Source organism: Mesoplodon mirus (genome assembly GCF_964341445.2).
Source record: "Mesoplodon mirus genome assembly, chromosome: 3".
Lineage (NCBI taxonomy): Eukaryota > Metazoa > Chordata > Mammalia > Artiodactyla > Ziphiidae > Mesoplodon > Mesoplodon mirus.
Genome location: NC_138978.1, coordinates 167,841,656 through 167,862,727, shown reverse-complemented (window position 1 = coordinate 167,862,727; position 21,072 = coordinate 167,841,656). Strand labels below are relative to the sequence as shown.

The 21,072-nt window shown below is 35.5% G+C and overlaps 1 protein-coding gene across 3 annotated transcripts in view; it reads left to right on the top strand.

Moving 5' to 3' along the window:
- The window catches only part of RABGAP1L (RAB GTPase activating protein 1 like), a 689,539-nt gene that overhangs the window by 46,764 nt on the left and 621,703 nt on the right, over positions 1-21,072 (top strand). For all 3 annotated transcript variants that reach the window (XM_082612933.1, XM_082612934.1, XM_082612935.1), the window contains exons 2-3: positions 18,144-18,314; positions 19,798-19,990. In XM_082612933.1, the coding sequence (XP_082469059.1) occupies positions 18,177-18,314; positions 19,798-19,990 (331 nt within the window). In that variant the 5' untranslated portion in view covers positions 18,144-18,176. The remainder of the gene's footprint in view (positions 1-18,143; positions 18,315-19,797; positions 19,991-21,072) is intronic.

Below are 21,072 nucleotides of genomic sequence, written 5' to 3'. Positions count from 1 at the left end.
AAGGTTGTGCACCATTATCTAATTCCAGGTAGAGTATACATTTTAAAGAAAGATATCTTTTATCATATTTTGATGAACTTACCTTTGATTTTCTTTTCTACCTTAAGGAAAACCTGTTTTGTCTTTGGGCTTATCTCTGACTGTTAAGTTCTTTGGAGTTGTGCTTTGTTTCAGTTTAGAGTGGTTGATCATCTGTTTTTTTCACAGTAGTCACTGGTAGTCAGTAAATTCTAATAGCTGGATCTTCTTGAGGGAAAACTTTTAACAGTTTCAAGAAGTCCTCAAACATTTATTCCTGTATTAATTTCATTTTTATTCTATTTCAGAATAAGAGAAGATGAAAACAATGTCATTTTGGATGACTTTGCCACAAAGCTGAATGATTGTTATTTTTTGACATGGAGCATTTGTTTCATAACTTAATTATTCACTCCTTCCTCCTGCATGAGTAGTTAAGTTTTAATATAAACATTATTTTTTATAGACCAGCTAAAGATGATCATTTTTCTTCCTAGAGAAGCTTTACCTCTCTATCTGAACAATTTCAGTAAGATTTGTACAGGGCAATATAATTTTCTAGCACATTTACTTTACCTAGACAATGAAAATATGTGTTTATGTAACTTTTTAATACAAGTAGATAGAGGTCAACAATAGGTATAGAATTTAGCTTTGTCTACTATATTTGTCTAGCCTATTATATGTCTTAGTAACTGGTTCTTTGAACAATATTTTGTGTTGTTTTCCAGTTTACTGTTATTTTTGATCCAAACTAAAATGGAATTATCTCATTAACTGCAAAGCATGTCTCTTCAGGTTCTTTAGCTTCTAGTGGAGTAAAAACTTTTTCACTTCTTCTAGAACCGTTCCTTACCCTTTCCCTGACACCTGAGATCTCTGATAAGCCTCATGTCTGTATGGCCATACTGTCCAGAGGGAGGGCAACTTCTTTTTCTTCTCTAGTACATTCTCTTATGGATTCAATGTGGTGAGACAGTTAAGTTCTTGTATTCTTTCCTGAACCGTTGTCAGGAAAATGCCCTGTTAATTGACTAAAGACTTAGCACCCCTCTTGGAACAAAGTATTCAAGAAAAGGTATTAAGTTAATTGGCCTAGAGTTCATTAGAGACTGCCACCTCCACCCCCACTCTGCATGCTTACCTCCCTCCTCCAGAGGCTAGGGATACAGCTGCTATACAGTTGGGGAAGAGATAGAATGGATGCTAAAAAACATTTAATAATATATTCATTGGTCATTTGTCTTTTTATGTCCTTTATTTCATTTTTTATTGGAGTATTCATCTTTTTCTTATTTATTTCTAACAGCTTGCTATATATTTAAGATAATACCATTTTGTCATGTTTCAAACTTTTGCCTTTAAATTTTGCTCAGATTATTTGATATGTAGAAGTCTTAAATTTTTATGAACTTAAGTTTATCAGTCTTTTTCTTTATGACTTCTTCCTCTGTATTGTGCTTAGTCTTTCCCACCCTGATATCAGAAATAGTCATAGTTTTTTTTTTTTTTTCCTAGTCATGTTAATTTGTTGAACCAAAATCTTTTTAACATTTATTTGGAGTTTGGTTTTAGGTAGGGATCAAATTTAATTTTTTCCCTAGTAGTTGTCCCATCACCTTTTATTGAATAATTCCTCTTTCCACTAATGTTTTGAATAAACTTGTCCTTTCACCAGTGGTTTGTAACATGCCATTTTAATCCTATACCAGATTCTTATACTGGTAGGCTCTTGAATTCTCTGTTCTGTTTCTTTGATTTACCTGTGATTTCTTATACCAGTATTACATAATTTTAATTTATCTATCTTCTACTATGTGGTAATATACCTTCCCTGCTTACCCACATTTTCTTGATTATTTCCCCCCATATTTCCTTCCAAATATTTTTTGAAAATTAATTTTTATTGGAGTATAGTTGATTTACAATGTTGTGTTAGATTCTGCTGTACAGCAAAGTGAATCAGTTGATTCCACTTTATATTTACTGAGTGCATAATGTGGGCCAAGTTTTGTTTGTTTGTTTTTTAATGCATGTATTGGCACATTCAGTCTTTGTAACAACCCAGTGACGTTGGTGTTATACCACGATTTTAGAGACACAAAAGTTGACATGCTGAAAGGTTTAATACTTAGTCTGAGATCCCATTAAGCTGAGGGACCAGAATTCAAACCCAGGCAGTCTTCTGGCTTTAGAGCTCATGCCCTTAACCACCATCCTAAAGTTTAGTTTATTTTGTTAAGTTTCACAATAACTTCTTTTTAAAATTTTGATGTAATTCGACTGAACCTGTAAATCAACTTGGAGAAACTGACATCTTTACACTATGTAGTTACCTAATGGTTTGTTTTCTGAATTTTACTATCCTGCACCATTGTCTCTATTTGTCAGTTTTTTGGCTTCAGTAGAGTTTACTAGTATTTTTTGTTAAGTCTGTATATTTAAGAAGTTTATTCTTAGACACTTATTTTATTGACTTTCATGAATGGGTTCCTCCCACCTCCTTTTGGACGTAGGGTAATGAGATACAGCTGGCCTAAAAGAAAGCTATTGAATTAATATATTTTATTTCTGGCAGGCTTGCTTAATAATAAAAACAATACTGATTATCTCCTATCTTCACAGAGAATATACTTCAGAAAAAGTTTAAAGATTAAATGTCTAATAGTAACAAGATTGATTTATGTGTGCAAGTGGGGTGAGTATATTCTGTTTATACATAGCTAAGAAAGTGTGAAATCTCTAGATAACAGCCAGATACTGCTTTTAGGCTGAGGAAAATCCTGAGGCTGGTTGAAATTCTTTCCAGAGACTCAGGGTCCCTGGCGAGGGAGACCCACTCACTTTCCCACTACCTGGTCAGCCAAGGAAGCCTTTGGATGGGACCATACACCTGTCCTTGTTAGTGGTGAGGGTAGGGATTTTACTTGATGGGCACTGCTGCAGAGGAAATCTGACCTTTTTCCTCTGGGGCAGATGACGTCACCATAGAAGAATAGGAAATAATCTTTGCTCTGTGGATATAAATTACTGCACTTGGCACTTATTATAAAAAGGTAGGCTGAGAATGTCAATATATAAAGTAAAAAATTACGAAATGTGTGAAAGTAGAGAAATATCATAATAATGATGAGCACTATTTTGTGTACTTAGTGTCCTAAAAGATGTTATTTTTTTGAAATCTATTATTAGTTTTTTAATTTTTAAAAAATTTTTATAATTTTATTTTTTACATTTAGAACTTCTGATGCATTTGGAAGTTAGTCTTGTGTATGATTTGAGGTATAATCCAATTTGATCTTTTTTGGAATGGTTATCTGGTTGTCCTCCCATCATATATTTATTTGCCTCAGAAATTTTAATTTTTTATTATTTTAAATTTTATTTATTTTTGGCTGCGTTGGGTGTTCGTTGCTGTGTGTGGGCTCTCTTTAGTTGCGGTGAGCAGGGGCTACTCTTTGTTGCGGTGTGTGGACGTCTCATTGCAGTGGCTTCTCTTGTTGAGGAGCATGGGTTCTAGGCGCGCGGGCTTCAGTAGTTGTGGCACGCGGGCTCTAGAGTGCAGGTTCAGTAGTTGTGGCACGTGGGCTTAGTTGCTCCAAGGCATCTGGGATCTTCCCAGACCAGGGTTCCAACCCGTGTCACCTGCATTAGCAGGCGGATTCTTATCCACTGCGCCACCAGGGAAATCTATTATTAGTTTTAATGGTTTTTCAGTTGACACTTTCAGATTGTGGCCGTTTGCACAATAATATTACTGTAAAGGTATTATGGAACAAAACCAGTAAGACTTTGATATGTAGTATTCTCATTTTTACATTTTAAATAATCTGTGATTGTAGCTCTGATGTGTTTATTGCCCCAAGTGTTCAGTGATTTTTGTTAATTCAGTACGTATTTGGTGTTTACCATGTGGCAGACACTCAGGTACTTGAGATGTTTTTATATAAGCTCTTATGTAGGCGGTAGCTAACAATCTGGTATTCCTAGAATGTGAAACACATATATCACATCTTACTCTTTGGCAAATTAGCAGAGTAAGTTAGCATAAATAACAGTTTCTCTTCCTGATGGGAAAGTTTTATACCTTTTTGTACTTAGTCCATTAAATTTTTATCTCCAGTTACTTGAATGTGAATTAAAAAACCAACAAACATTATCTGTACATGAGCTAATGGGTAGCTCTCAATTAGGCTAATATCATTTTACTAGAGTAGATTTAATCAGCTGGGGAGATTGTTGAAACTGCTTCCAGTGGTACAAGTTATGTTTTGAAGAATAAAAATTTTATTATATCTAGTTTATATTACCTTAATAGTTCAAAGATTTAAATTTTCTATGTCTTTAAAATTTTTTTGTTTACTTGATCTTTCTGGGATTGAGATAGTGTTTGTTTCCCACTATATTTGTTTTCTACTCAATTTAATCCTTGTATTCTTTTTTTTTTTTGCTGCACTTCATGGCATGTGGGTTCTTGGTTCCCCAGACCAGGGATTGAACCCATGCCCCCTGCAGTGGAAGCACAGAGTCTTAACCACTGGACCGCCAGGGAAGTCCTGATCCTTGTATTTCTAATAACTATGCTGCAGTGTTATTTGGTACATAAAATTTCAGCCATGTTCTCTTGTCCTTGTTGATTATATTTTGCATTTATATAAATGACCTTTTTGGAATATAGTGCAATGCCTTTTATCTTGAAAAAAGATGAAAAATCTTTTCATTGTGTTCCCCATTCTGTCCCAGTCATCCATACAAATCCCAAGTCACTGTGACCATCACAGTGAATGTCATTTTTTTTTGACTCTGAAGGAGGGCCTCAGTTTGGTCACTAATTTTTGTTTTAATCTGCTCGTCCTTATGGTAGTTTATAGAAACTATTGTTTAGTTTTGACCTGTACTTTAGTCTTGCATTATTTATTTATTATTTAGGTGTCATGTAATGTGCTAGATGCTAAAGGAAATATAGGCCTGTTTTTTTTTTTCTTTTCTTTTTTCAGTACGCGGGCCTCTCTCACTGTTGGGGCCTCTCCTATTGCGGAGCACAGGCTCCGGACGCGCAGGCTCAGCAGCCATGGCTCACAGGCCCAGCCGCTGCGTGGCACGTGGGATCTTCCCAGACTGGGGCACGAACCCGCATCCCCTGCATCGGCAGGTGGACTCTCAACCACTGCGCCACCAGGGAAGCCCCCGAAATATAGGCTTTTGTTTTTGTGTTTTTATTTTTTTTAAACTTACTTTCCATATTATTATTACTTTGCTTTTTTGTTCCTTTTATTTTGGCAATTTCCAAACATATGCAAAATCAGGGCAAATGATATGTGTTCCTATGACCTTTTACCAACTTAGCAATTTTCAAATGATGGCAATCTAGTTTCCCCTGTGCTTACCCCAGATTATATGAAACAAATCTCAGATATCATATCATTTAATTTGTAAATATTTCACTATGTATTGCTAAAAGACAAGGACTCCCTCGGAACAATACCACTATACTCACACTCTCAAAAATACAACAACGTCTTAATATGACTGATTCTCTAGTCGGTGTTCTCATTATTGTTGCATAAGTGGGAAATTTGGTGAGGAGGTCTCTAACATTTTAACTTACTCTGTCTTCTCCTTACCTCATTATATTATAAACCCCTGGAAGTTCTATATAATGTCAGAATGTATGCTGGGTAGTTACCCAATGAAAGAAACCATCAATGTTCTCATCATGTCCCTTTAGAGACAAAGTCCTGATCAGGCTGGAGGGTACTAGATGGCTCTTTGGGTTTTAGGAACTTTATGTTTATTCATCTTGGACAGTCATTCATTCAGCAAATATTTACCTCTTTGCTACGTGCCAGATATTCTTCTAGGTGCTTGGGTTACATCAAAGAATAAAACAAAGATCCTTGCCTTTGAAGATGCTGCATTCTAGTGGGAGAGAAAGACAATAAATGGTAAATATAATACAAAAGTGAAGTAGATTGTATGTTAGAAAATAAGTGTTCTGGAAAAAGAGAGTAAGTGGAGCAGGATAAAGGGGGATTGGAAGTTGGTGGTGGGGAAGCAGTGTTAAATAAAGTAATCAGGGTAAGTCAGGAAGATGAGATTTGAGTGAAGATATGAACAGGGGACTGAAAGTGTTAGCCAAGCAGACATCTGGGAGAAGAGTGTTCTGTTTTTAAACAACCAGAGCATGTGTGCCAGGGTTGTTTGAGAGAAAGTAAGGAGATCATTTTAGGTAGAGTTGAGTCAACAAGGTGGAGAATTGTAGGGAATAAGTCACAAAGGTAAGGTAAGGTGGGGTGAGGGAAGTAATGAGAAGGGGTAAGTTTGTAGTACAGGCGGGTAATGACTTTGAAGGTCGTTTGGCTTTTATATGAATGAAATGGGGGAGTGATTGGAGGGTTCAGAGGACTGGTAAGAACTAAATTAAAAGGATCATTCTGGCTGCTTTTGAAAATAGACCATAGAGGAGCAAGTAAAGAAGCAGGGAAATTAGTTAGGAGGCTTTTAGAATAATCTAGGTAAGAGATGATGTTGGCTAAAACTGGGTAGTGGCGGGGGAAGTGATGAGAAATGGACAATTCTGGATGTGATTTAAATGTAGAGCCAAAGGAATTTGCTGACAGTATAGCTGTGAAATCAGAGGGAGGGAGGAAGAGAGAAAGATTGATGAAGGAGAGAAAGAGAAAGGAGTAGCATGACTCTAATATTTTTGGCTGGAGTAACTAGAAGGATGGAGTTGCCATCAATCAAGATGAGAAAGTCTACAGGAGGGTGGTGTGGATTGACTGGTAGGTTGGTGGGGGAAAGATTGGAAGTATGATTTTTGAATATGTTGAGTTTGAAATGTCTCTTGGATATACAGTTGGAGAAGACTATCTTATAACTATGCCTATCAAATAATAAGTGTTCAACATCAGCGACAACAATGAAAGTTTGTTAAAAAATTAACTGGGAGACTTCCCTTGTGGCACAGTGGTTAAGACTTCGCCTTCCAATGCAGGGGGTACCGGTTCGATCCCTGGTTGGGGAGCTAAGATCCCACATGTCTGTGGCCAAAAAACAAAACAAAGCAGAAGCAATATTGTAACAAATTCAATAAAGAGTTTAAAATGGTCCACATCAAAAAAATCTTAAAAAAAAAGGAAAATAAATTATGTGTAAATTTTTTAGAGCTTAAGAGATTTTGGAGATCAACTAGTCAAACCCCTTATTTTTCAGATGAAGAAACCAGTGTGTTCATAGAATTGAGATGCCTTTCCCATGGCAAGAAAGAGCTCAAGATTTTTGACTGTTATGTGCTTTATGCAGCAGCATACAACATATGAAGTATTAGGTGGTTTTACTAGACCAGCAGAAGAAGGGGGGCTGTAGTTAAGTGGACTCTTCAGTGTAGTTTTATCATGTGATGGATTTTTTTCCTCTTGACCATATGTCTGTACCTGCTGGGCATAAACCTGTTTATTAGTCTTAAGCCAAGTTTATGGAACACTGAACTGCTTAGCTGATAATCCTTGGTTTTCCAGGCAAAAAGTGACTATATAATGTATATAATTTTATCAGCCTTACTCTTTTTTTTTTTTTTGTGGTACGCAGGCCTCTCACTGTTGTGGCCTCTCCCGTTGCGGAGCACAGGCTCCGGACGCGCAGGCTCAGTGGTCATGGCTCACGGGCCCAGCTGCTCCACGGCATGTGGTATCTTCCCGGACCGGGGCATGAACCTGTGTCCCCTGCATCGGCAGGCGGACTCTCAACCACTGCACCATCAGGGAAGCCCTATCAGCCTGACTCTTGAATAAATTACATATGTAGTTATGGCAGAAAAACCAAGAGAAAAATCTAGAGTTAAAGTCAATCTTCATTAGAATTTTTGATTTTATTTATTTTCAAAATATTTTTCATTTATATTATTGCCTAGGAGATTTTGCTGAGTAGGCTTTTCCAAACTACAATAGAATGCATGGGTCAAAGTTTTACACAGCTGAGTATACCTAGAGTTGAATATTAGTATTAGAAGGGTAGCCTCTTGAAGTACATTTCAATTCAGTGGAATATAAATGATAATTATAGAAACAACTAGATTTTTTAGGTAATAGTTGAAGAAGTATATTAATCTCTCCTTGGAGATTGATTTGTTAGTTGCAGTGTTAGCTTTTTCTGATTTTTATTTGAAAATAGTGTAATAATGCCGAAGAAATTTAAAAATAGTAGGTCACTGAATTAGCTATTACGATGCTATGGAACAATGCTGGAATGTTTGATGGCTTACAAAAACAAACATTTAGTTTTTAACTCATGGTTCTGTGGGTCTGGGAGGGAGACTCTTCCAGCTGTAGATTGGATCCAGGTCTTTTTCTCATGTTGCATTTTGGCGTCATTGGCTTCCTGGTACATGTTCTTCTCATGATAGATGGAAGAAACTCAGGGGACCAAGCCAAAAACTCAAGTACGTTTGAAGTCCTGCTCAAATTTTGTTTATTGATATTCATTTACCAAAGCAGATTACCTGGCTAAGCCCAAACTTATTTGGGCAGGGAAATATTTTGCTTCACTTACTCTAACTGGAGATAGTGCCAAGTAAACATGGCAAGAGGCATAAATGTACAATTCTGTAATAGGGAGGAAGCAAAAAATTGTTAACAGTAATCTGATCTACCACAGACACCCACACATCTCACCTTCCTAATATAAATTCTTAAATAAAAATTTTTTCCTGTATTGCAGTCTGTTTTTATGACATAGGAATATTATATAGCAATAATCATAATGTGCCTACCATTTAAAATTCTTCTTTGTCCTATCATGGCTTCCTATTTTGGTTATAAAACATTTTTCTATTGCCTTTTAAACCATGCTTTGACTGTAAGTACTTGTATTATCCTTTTTTTTTCTATAATTATTTCAAGTAAGTGTTTTATCTACTTTTTTTTCTTTCTTTCATCACATTCACTGTACTGTTGATCTGGGAAGTTATTGTCAGCTTTTCAGATTCTCTTGTCTTCTTCACCTAGATTTCTGTTTTTACAAATACTATATGAAACCATATGGCCATCTGCAACCTATTAAAATATATCTTGTATATCTTTTTGCTAGCATATAATTATGTTAGGACTTACTAGACTTCACCTGACAGAAACGCAGTTTAAGCATGCTTATTCAAAAAGAATTTATAGGAAAGGAAATGGGTTAATTGGTCTAGTTTGGATTCAGTGCCCACCTTTGGATCTGTTTAGCCAAAGGGTTGAGGTTTCTATAAAAGCCATGTGATCTGAGTAGAGGGAAAGCATATTCTCAGAAAAAAAGGTTTGGAGAGCATTGCTGGACAAATAGAAACAGGTATCCACCAAAGTAAAGTGAACTAATAAGGTCCTTCTGTGCCTTGAATCGGGGCAGGGACACGATTGCATATATACATACATATTGGTGTGGCTCTTGCCTGAGAACTAGAATAGTGGATGGACTGTTTAGTAAAAAGAGGTCGTGGTAGTTTTTTCTAGGACTGACTTGATTCTTCAAAGCACAGAAGAATTATGGTTGGTAAATGATGTTTTAAATTATTCATGTCTGTTTTCTTTTTGTAAATTAAGCATATTTCCTGTTTCCACTTTTGTAATGGGCCTACTATAGTCATTCTAATTTCCATGCCCTGGTTATCCTCCCAGCTTATCCAATTTTGACTCACACTCGTATTTTCAGTTTTCTATTTCAATTTGAGTCACTTGAAAATGAATAGGTACAAGCACATAATCTAAAAGCAAGGAGTAGGCTAACCACATTCGGCACAGAAAGAAATTTGACCATGTATACAACGATTTTATAGTTCTGAATGTGTTTGGTTATTTTGGGAAGAAGATAGCTTCCAGTTAGACTTTGCTGAATGTTGTTATTACTGTTTCTTGTACATGTGAAAATTGTAGTTTTAGGCCTCCAAGTTAGGTGTTAATTTAGATATCATATTAATTTGACAAAAATGACATGGCATTGAATTAAGAAGTAAAAGCTATTTTAATAGAATTAGTACAATTACTATAGGTGTGAGAGATAAGTGTGTGTTTAAGTGATTTAAGTCAGTTAATTTATTGAGTTCCTTTGGGTTTGGAGCTGGGGAGAAGGAAGACGGATAGAAGAAACATTTATCAGATTTTCTGTAGCACTGCTTAGTTTCCTTATTCTCATATACTGTTAAAATGCTGTAAAAATAAAAATGTTTATGCCTAGACTATAGTTCCCAGTATTGGTGTCTTTTTTTCTTCTTCTGTGCCTGAAGAAACATAAAAATCTTTTGTCAGATTTTACATTATAATTTTTGGGTTATAATAGGACAGACATTGAACAAAATGCTTTTTTTTTTTTTTTTGCTGTACGCGGGCCTCTCACTGCTGTGGCCTCTCCCGTTGCGGAGCACAGGCTCCGGACACACAGGCTCCGCGGCCATGGCTCGCGGGCCCAGCCGCTGCGCGGCATGTGGGATCTTCCGGGATAGGGGCACGAACCCGTGTCCCCTGCATCGGCAGGCGGACTCTCAACCACTGCGCCACCAGGGAAGCCCCAAAATGCTTTTAAAAGCAGCTTTGCTTTTGTGCACTGCTCTGTTTTACATGCTGAGTTGAAATGGATGTATTAGTCTTGAGTTCACAGAACAGTGAGCTCCATATTATTTAAAAGACTCCTGAAAATTTTCCAACTGCTATTTCTTTTGATTTGATGTAATAGCAGATCCCCGTATATAAAGAGAAAGTAACATTTTGCTTAGCATTCTGCTGCATAATCGTAGACTTAGGTTATATTTTGAATTGACTTGTTGGAATGGAATTCTTCTACACATCACATAGAATGAGAATCTTAAGTGCCTTTAGAATCCATTCAGTACAACTTCCTACCTGATGCAGGAGTCCAGCCTGCTATGTCCAAAATAATTAAACAGATTATTTATTGAGCCCATACTGTGTTTAGGCACTGTGCTGGGGATGTGTTGGTGAATAAAATAAAAATAGACATGGTCTCTGTTCTTGTGTAGATAGTTTAGCTTGTAGTTGAGTGCTCAGTCTGTTTATTCAGTCTCAGCAAGTTATTTTTTGAATCTAAGTACTTAAATTGGAAAGAATCGACATTCTTAGCAGTATTGTGTTTTCCAATCTGTGAATGTTGAGTATCTCTCCATCTATTTAGATCTTCTTTAATTTCTTTCATTAGTGTTTTGTAGATTTCTACTTACAAATAGATCCTATAGGTATTTTGTTAGATTTTTACATAAGTATTTAATTTTTTGGTGCTATTGTAAATGCTGTTGCTTTTTAAAAAACTAAAATTTCCCATTGTTTATTGTGTGTATGTGGGGAAGAGATTGGCTTTTGTGTATTGCCCTTGTATCCTGTGACTTTTCTGTACTCACTCATTCTAAGGTTATTTTTTGGTAGATTCTTTGGCATTTTCTGCATAGATAATTATGTAATCTGTGAATAAAGACAGTTTTATTTTTTCCTTTTCAATCTTTATAACTTTTATTTCTTACGATATTGAATCACAGGTGAGAGAGGGGCATCATTGCGTGGTTCCCAGTCTTTAGGGAAAGTGTCCAATCTCTTCAGTCTCTCACAATTAAGTATAATGTTAGCTATAGGTTTTTTTGTAGATATTCTTTACCAAGTTGAGGAAGTTCCATCCATTGCTAGTTTACTGAGAGTTTTTATAATGAATGGGTGTTGCATTTTGTCAAATGCATTTTCTGCATCAATTGACATGACCATGATTTTACTTTAGCTTATTGATATTTGATTACATTGATTTTTGAGTCAGTCTTGCATCACTGGGGTGTATTTCTTTTTATACATTGTTGGAGATGATTTTGTAATATTTTGTCTATAGTTTTCTTGTAATCTGGTTTTGATATTAGGGTAATGCTGGCCTCATAGAATGAGTTAGGAAGTATTTCCTCTCCTGTCTTCTGGAAGAGATTATGGAGAATTGATACTATTTCTTCCTTAAATGTTTGGTGGAATTAACCAGTGAAGCCATCGGTGTCTGGTACTTTCTTTTTTGGAAGCTTATTAATTATTGTTGGTTAAATTTATTTAAAAGTATAGAGCTATTCAGGTTATCTATTTTTCCTGGTGTGAAGTTTGGTACTTTATGTCTTTCAAGGGACTGGTCCTGTTCATCTAAGTCACCAAATTTGTGGGCATAGAATTGCTTGTAGTATTCCTTTATTATCCTGTTAATGTCCAGGGGATTGGTAGTGATGACCTTCTTTCATTTTTTATATTGGTAATTTGTGTATTCTCTTTTTCTTGTTTAGCCTGGCTAGACTATTTATCAATTTTTTTTACCCTTTTAAAGAACTATCTTTTGGTTTTGATTTTTAAATTTTTTGGTATTGTTTTCTTGTTTCAATTTCATTGATTTCTGTTATATTTTTTATTTCTTTTAATCTGCTTTCTCTTTTTTTTTTAGTTCCCTAAGGTTCCTAAGGAAGCATAAGTTTTTTATAATCTTAGGTTTTTTTTTCTTTCCTAGTATATGCATTCAATGCAACATATTTCTAAGTACTGCTTTCACTGCATCCCACAACCTTTGATAAACTGTATTTTCATTTTTGTTTAGTTCAAAGTATTTTAAAATTTCTCTTGAGTCATCTGCTTTGACTCATGATTATTTAGAAGTGTGTTCTTTAATTTCCAAATATTTGGGAATTTCCAAGCTATCTGTTACAGATTTCTAGCTTAATTCTATTATGGTTTGACAATATTTATATGGTTTTAATTTTTGAAAATTTGCCAAGGTATGTTCTATGGCCCAGAATATGGTCTCCCTTGGTGACTGTTCTCTGTGAGAAAGTATATTCTTTTCTTGTTAGATTAGTATTTTGTAAACGTCAATTAGATCAAGATGACTGATAGTGCTATTCAGGTCATCTATATCTTTGTTAATTTTCTGCCTGCTTGATCTGTCAGTCTCAGATAGGGGTGTTGAAGTCTCCAAGTATAATAGTGGATTTGTCTGTTTCTCCTTTCAGTTCTATCAGTTTTTGCCTCATGTACTTTAATTCTCTGTTCTTAGGTGCATACTCATTTCAGTTTCTTGTGTTTTCTTGGATAATTGACCCTCTTATTATTATATAATACCCCTCTTTATCTCTGTTAATCTTTCTAGTTCTGAAGTCTGCTTTGTCTAAAATCAATATAGTTATTCCAGCTTTCTCTTTTTTTTGTATGTTAGAAATTTCTTTATTATTACTTATTATTAAGTACCAACTAAATATGCAAAAAATTTGAAGCCACCCTTCCACAACCCACTCCCCCCTCTCACACCCAAATTCCACACTTAGCTTCCAGCAATTTGTCAAAATTATCATTTGTTTCTTCCAGTTTATGGCTCCAGCAGCTTCTGCTGCAGGTAAACAGATCTCAGTTGCTGTCTCTCTTTTGCTTGCCCCCTGATTTGGAATGGCAGTTGGTCCTGTGACCTCAGTTCTCTGATGGATCCAAGAAAAGCTATTGATTTTCAGTTTGTCCAACCTTTTCTTGTTACAGGGAAGGGAGTGATGACTTCCAGGCTCTTTAGCTGATACCAGAAGTTGAATTATTTGTCTTTTTTTTTTTTTCTTTTTTTTTTTTTTTTTTTGCGGTATGCGGGCCTCTCACTGTTGTGGCCTCCCCCGTTGCGGAGCACAGGCTCCGGATGCGCAGGCCCAGCGGCCATGGCTCACGGGCCCAGCCGCTCCGCAGCATATGGGATCCTCCCAGACCGGGGCACGAACCCGTATCCCCTGCATCGGCAGGCGGACTCTCAACCACTGCGCCACCAGGGAGGCCCTATTTGTCTTTTTATTACTGACTTGTAAGAGTTCCTCATATAATCTGGATACTAGACCCTTATCAGATATATGACTTGCAAATATTTTCTCATCCTGTGGATATTATTTTTACTTTCTTCATGGTATCACTTTCAGCACATTTTAAATTTTGACGTAGTCCAGTTTAACTATTTTTTTCTTTTGCCACTTGTGCTTTTGATGTCATGTCAGAAACCATTCTTAACCCAAGGACATGAAGATTTACTCCTATGTTTTCTTCTGACAGTTTTATAGTTTTAGTTCTTATATGTAGGTCTATGATCCATTTTGAATTAAGTTTTGTGTATGGTGTGAGGTTGGGGTCCAACTTCATTCTTCTGCATGTGGATATCTAATTGTCCCAACACCATTTATTGAAAAGACTATTCTTTCCATATTTAAATCTTATTACTTGCCTGTGGAAATATTTTAAAGTATTGACTTTGCATTCTCAGATTTTTTGTTTGTGTGCAAATTTGATAAGCATGTCATCTCTATATTGAGGTTCAAAGCAATCTTCAGTCCAATAAAGTAGCATTAGGTAAACTTCTAAAAGTATCCATAAGGCCCTTCAAGGCAGAGTTTTTATGGTTGTAATGAGAGCTGTCTTAATTTTGAGTAGAATGAGAAGTGGTGAGCTGTGTTCTGGAGAGGTCACAAAATTACATATGGTAAACTAATAGTTTTCTTGTTAGCATGGCAGAATATCTGACATTCTCTTGGGCTAAAGAAAACCTCTATTATAAATGGACATCTTATTTGAATTGAGCAACCATTAGTATTCATTCACATGCTAATTCAGAATTAACTATTAGTGTAAATATCACTTATCTAAGAAGAATGCTTTGGAGGAAGAGACAGATAAGTTTTGAAGGAGGAGAGGTGTGGGGAAAGTTCAGTACGCATAGTGATGTTCTGTTGATACCAACCCTGGATCTCAAGAATAGATGAGGAGACTTTAAGAGACAGTATAATGTAGTGCTTTAGAGCATGTACTCTGAAGTCAGACTACCTAGTTCGAATACTGGCTCCACGTTTGGTAGTTGTGAGAACTTTAGCCTGATTGGGGCTTTTAACATTTTTTTCAACACATTTATTAAATATCTACTATGTACTAGACACTAAAGTAGGAATGGAATATTCCCTGGTGAACAAAACAGAGTTGGGATTGCGGGGGGAGTATATTTAGATAGCCTTAACATCAGGGGTGGCCTCAGGCTTCTCTGCCTTTCCTGTCTATATTTCATCTCATACTAACTATAGTTGACCTTTGAACAACATGGGTTTGAACTGTCTGGGTCTGCTTATACACAGATTTTTTTCAATAAATACTACAATACTACACAATCTGTGGTTGGTTGAAGCCACAGATGAGGAATCAAGGATATAGAGGGCCAGCTATGGTACTTGAGCATCTGTGGATTTTGGTGTCTGTGGTAGTTCCTAGAACCAATTCTCCATGGATACTGAGGGACAACTGTATTCTTACCCCCATACTCACTATTATGAAGCTATTGTGGCCTCCTTTCTGTTCCTCAGTAAGCCTTTTCTTACATCATGGCTTTTGTATTTGCTATTTCTTCTACTTGAAGTTCTTTCTCCCTAGTTCTTTCCATGGTTTGCTTATTCTTATTAAATCCAAATGTCAACTGAATCCATATTGCTCCCTGCCCCTTCTCATCATCTTTTCCAGTACTTATTCCAGTATGTGATCCTATTTAATTTTCTTCTGTATTATTTATCACATCCATAAGCATGTTAGTTCTAAGAAGACTGGGCCTACGTTCATCTCACTAATCGTTTAGTCTCCAGTTCCCATTACAGTTTCTGTCACATAGTAGGGACTCATTAAATATTTGTTGAGTGGACGAAACAAAGCTGATACCTGTAGGAGTCAGCCATATGAAGGTAGGAGATAAGAGCTAAGACCCCAAAGTGGGAAAAACTTTCTATGACTGAAGAGCCATAATGATAAAGTGACAGAGGCAAGGGTGTGTCAGGCCTTTAAGTCCTGGCAAGGAGTTTGGATTTTATTTGAATTTTAATGAAAAGATTTTAGTCTGGAGTTTTAATGTAATCCAACTTACTTTCCAAAAGATTTCTTTGGCTGTTCTCTGAAGAGTAGATTAGGGAGAAGACTGGAGGTAGGAGATGGGTTAGGAGACTTTTATAGTAGATGAGATCATAGCTTGGATTAGGTTGGTAAAATGGATGTGGAGAAAGATGGGGATAGATATGGGATTTGTTTTGGAAGTGGGGCTGACATGACTTGGTAATGAGAGGAATGAAGAAGTAGAGATGCATCAAGGATGATAACCAGATTTTTTGTTTGAGCAACTTGGTGGAAGGTGGTGTTCTTTACTGAAACGGGAAATCTGAATAAGGAACAGCTTTGGATGGGACATTAGGAAATCCATGTGGGTCACATTTTAAGATACTGATAAGAATTCCACATGGAAATATCAAATAAAGAGTTGGATTCCAAATCAGGAGTTTAGAGGAGACATTTGGGTTAGGATAGAAATTTGGGAGACTTTCAGCATATAGATGCTATTTAAATCCATGGCAATGAGAGATCTTACTTAGAGTGTGTGGCAAGGAATCAGAAAAAAAAGCTCGGGACTTGAACTCGGGGAATTTCCAACATTTAGAGGTCAAGTAGAGGAGTGGCAACTGAAAAAGATTTGGAGAAGGATTGGCCACAGAAAGAACACCTGGAATGTGTGATGTCTTGGCAATCAAGGATTCATGGGGCAGCCTGAAGGGTAAAAACATGGCTTCTAACACATATTGCATTTTCAGAAACATATAATATGCAAAATGAGAAAAACCTTTAGAGGACAGATGAATGTGCTTGAAGGGTTTTAAAAAGGAAGGATGTTTATATGCCTAACAAATAAATGAAGCCTAGCTAATTACACCGGCCTTGGAGTTTGCAGTAATTATTCTTTGTTTTGATATTATTAGAAACTTTGATTTTTGATAACATTAGAAGGTAATTTTTTAAAGTGTAACTTGAAGGGGGAAGTTATTAATTTTTTTTTTCTGAGAGTAATGGTGTTAGTGTCACCTAATGGCAAAATGAGATATTGCAGCCATATTTATATGAGGCAGTGAACAAAATAACCTAATTAGAAAGAGAAAAGGAACATTTCTGGGGGAATTTTTGGCATGGAGCAGACTGACCATGGTTACAAGGTCCTTCGTTCTTTAGCACTGGTCTACTTGTCCTACCTCTCTGTCACATTACCCCTTTGGTCACTGAGCAGATTGGTTAATATACAGTTCTTTTTTATCTTCCAGGTTTCAGCTCAAATATTTCCCTTTCAGAGAGTCCTTTCCTACCACCTTACTTAAAGTTGTCCGTGTATTCCGTACAGCTACTCTTTGTTACATTAGGCTGTTGTATTTTCTTCATAGCCTGATAATGATTTGGGATTACCTTACTTGCTTGTTTCCTCACTAGACATAAGCTCCACGAGAGGAGGCAACTTGTTTGCCTTATTCGCTCATGTAACTGCAGTTGTGAGTATACTGACTGTTATATAGTGTACATGTTCAGTTAAAATTAGTTGTGTGAATATTTGAATTTCTGGAAGTGATAGAGAATGTTGAGTTTCTATGGTGTAAAGTAGAGATCTATCCAGAAAACAGAATCACACTGTATTTGATTACTGCTGCATGAATGCAATGTGAAAGCTTTGCTCCCCTCACCTCCCCTACTTTTTTTGCCTCCTGTAGATAAGTGGTTACATGTCTGGAAAAGAAAAGATACATGGCTTAGGGTGTTGAATTCTGTGTTAATCAGTAAACTTAAGTGACACAGAAAAAATATTTTAAGGTACAATACTTAGTCTTGAGGAGATAAGTTTTTGCAGACATTTAGGTTTAGTTATAAAGTAATGTCAGTGAATGTATTTTTGTTTGTGTATGAATTTGTAGATACTTCTAGCTTATTTATTTATTATTTAGTTTTCTATTTATTAAAAAGAACAAAAAGTATTTCTAGGAGAAATATGTAGTGCGCCAAATAGTAGTAAATCGTTTTAGTTGAGATATGGTCAGGTTTGTGTTGTTTTTCAGGGAATAATATGATTCTTTTAGCGTGGAAACTCAGGGTACATTTCCATTATGTGGCCCAGCCCAAGAAGATAGCCTCCCTAGTTTTGAGATAATTATCTAGCCAGCGGAATTCTTCCTTGCATGAACCAATTTTAAAGGCCAGAGATTGATCAGGTACTTAATAGTTCATGTTTTTTATTCACTAATTTTTGTTCTTACTCCTTGTGATTTTGACCAGGTGGATGTGGGAAGAGAGGTTTGCAGCACTGAAATGGAGGTCAGAGCTTCATTACAGAAGATTAGTGGGTCATCGGATTCTGTGACTACACTGAACAGTGAAGAATTTGTTTTGGTTCCTCAGCATGCAGATGATACTTCTACAAAAGATGATGAAAAACCTGAACTGAAGGTATTTTTCCCTTTTCTACAAATGATATGATTTTAAATTATTATTATTTTTAACTAGGTGAAACTTATCTCAGGAGATCTATAAAATCCAAAGGTTTTTCTTGAATACTGACCTCGAGACTAGAATCAGTGTTTGATTTATCCAGATGCTAATTATTTGGTTTGTGTATTTTTAAAGTTTTTGCTTTTGGTTTTTTATCTTTTACTTTAGAATTCAGAAAGATGGAATAGGAGGGAAAAAAGAAGAGAAAGGATAATTGGCAAGTTAGACTTAATGGTTAAATCTTACATAAATTTAATTTATCTGGATATTTTTGTCTCTCTTACTGCTGCTGGGTTTTAAAAATTAATTATATAAGTATGTAGTTATGTATTATTTTCACTTGAGAGAATTTTCTTTATGATTTTTATGTTTTAAGTCAGCTGGTAACATTCAAGTATGTGATTTAACACTTGTCCGAATACTTTTGAAGTATATGTTTTATAATTTTAGCAGTTGAGTTTTTATTTGGATGTGGTCCTTTTTCTTTTTCATTTATATGTTGCCTTTCCTAACTCGAAAAAAAAAAAAAAAGAACCAAACAAACCCAGGTATACATGTATGGGAATTGTATAACTACCCTCTAGAAATAGGAAGAGAGAAATTAGCCAAAAATGCTGTATATTATTTATGAGTTTTATTTAATATTAATTATATCAAAGGTATGTTAGTATGTTAATCTAATAAAATCAATCTAAGGAAATTTTATAAAAACTAGATTATTAAGTACTCATTTTACATTATGTTGAGGATATATATTTTTACAATTTTATTAATCAATGGATTTCTTTAAATTTATTCAAATATCTGTATTTAAATAAACAGTTATTTAAATTCATTTAACTCTGTATTTTCATATTAATGTGTTTAAGGCATTTATTTACTTAGGCTTTGTGTCTCACTTGCTTTTAAGAAGATGAGTCAACTTACGTGTAAGGTAATTAGCAATACTCCTTGACAGCTCAAGCAAAATTTGTAAAGGAGTCAGAAATATGTTTATGCAATGATAGCAAAAAATATGATCTTTTTAATGATATCAGTGCTACATATTATCTATTTAAATGTATCCATTTTCCTCTTTAAAACACATAAATTTAGGATTACCCAGTTTTTAGAATACGTTACTAAAAGAGAAAAAGAAAAATATAAGAAAAGAAAATATCTGTAAATGAGATCTTACATCAGATATAGTTGGAAACTGCCTGGTATGTTTCTGAAGAATCCTTTTCTGATACTAATAATCCTCTAATTTAGTTGAGTTTATAACTCAGGATTTTGTATATATCTAATGAAATTAGGTACAGCTGTATAAATTCATGGTATTCAGTAACTGTAGTTAAATTTAAATATTTAGATTATTTAAATTTCTTCTAGAAATGAAATATTTTCATTAAGTTCCAGAACCATGTTATGATTGAAACGAATTGTCTTGCTTTGTCTGTAGATAGTTTCTAATGGTGATGAACAACTGGAAAAAGCCATGGAAGAGATTTTGAGAGATTCTGAGAAAGGGCACAGCAGCCTTCTTGTTGATTGTCTGAGTTCCAGTGAGACTTCAGACCATTCATTTGGAGATGTTTCGGCCAGCCAAATAAATAAGCCATCTCTTCAATTAATTTTGGATCCGTCACATACAGGTACTGTATTGAACTCTTAGAAACTATAATAGAAATGGGATAAAGTGATAATGAAAATTTTAAGATGAATATTAGAAAATTTTATTAGCTTCATTTTCTAAGATCAAGGCCAGCAGCTTTTCAGTTCCCACTTTGGTTCTTATGTTTCTGTTTGTATCCCCACCTGTAAAATCAGTCTCAGTGTTCTTTGAGAACTGGCTCTATGTCTGGGTATTCATTTTACCCCTAGTACTTGGCATATAGTAGGCCGTCAAAAAATACTTATTGAACAAATGAATAAATTCTTGGGTATCAAAGAACAGTGTAATGGACACATTCTTTCATATAATGTGACTTCTTACTCAGTTTGACTACAGTTATTTCAAATTACAATTTGTGAAAATTCTAAGTAAAATAACATATCAGCTCCATCAGTGTAATAATACTGTAAAAGTATTTATTACAGTGTAATAAATAATATGTACATGCATGAATGAGTAGGATTTATAGTAGGAATACCAGCTTGTAAGTCAAAATGATTTTGGATGAAGGAAAAGCCAAACCCAACCCAACCCAACTCCTACTTCAGCTGGTTTAAACACTGGAGGTGTGGTTTGATCTGGGCTCTGGTAGTATTTCTTTGTAAACTACTCAGCTTTGATCTTCTCCATGCCATCTTTCTCCTTAACTGGCTTCCTTTGTGGTCACAAAATAGGTAGCTGCAGAAATTGATAAGTAAGGCTAGGTGATTTGTTCATGTCTGGTGACCGAGAGAAAGGCTCTGATCTTTTACCCATTGAACAAAAGTTGTGAGTTTTACTCTGATTGTACCAACTGAATCATTTTCTAGTAGTCAGGGGAATGATATGAACCAATAGGTGTAGGCCTTGGTTATATTCAGACTCCTCAGTGAGTCATTCTGACAGAGGAGATGAGATCATCCTGATTGATTTAAGGCACTCATGATCCATTTCTGAATGTTCATGTAGGGTAAGTGTAGATATAGGCCAAAGTGCTACACCATGGAAACACGGTGGCCCTACCTTACACTGTACCCCAAATTTATTCCTAGTGAATCAAATATTTAAATGGGAAAAATGAAC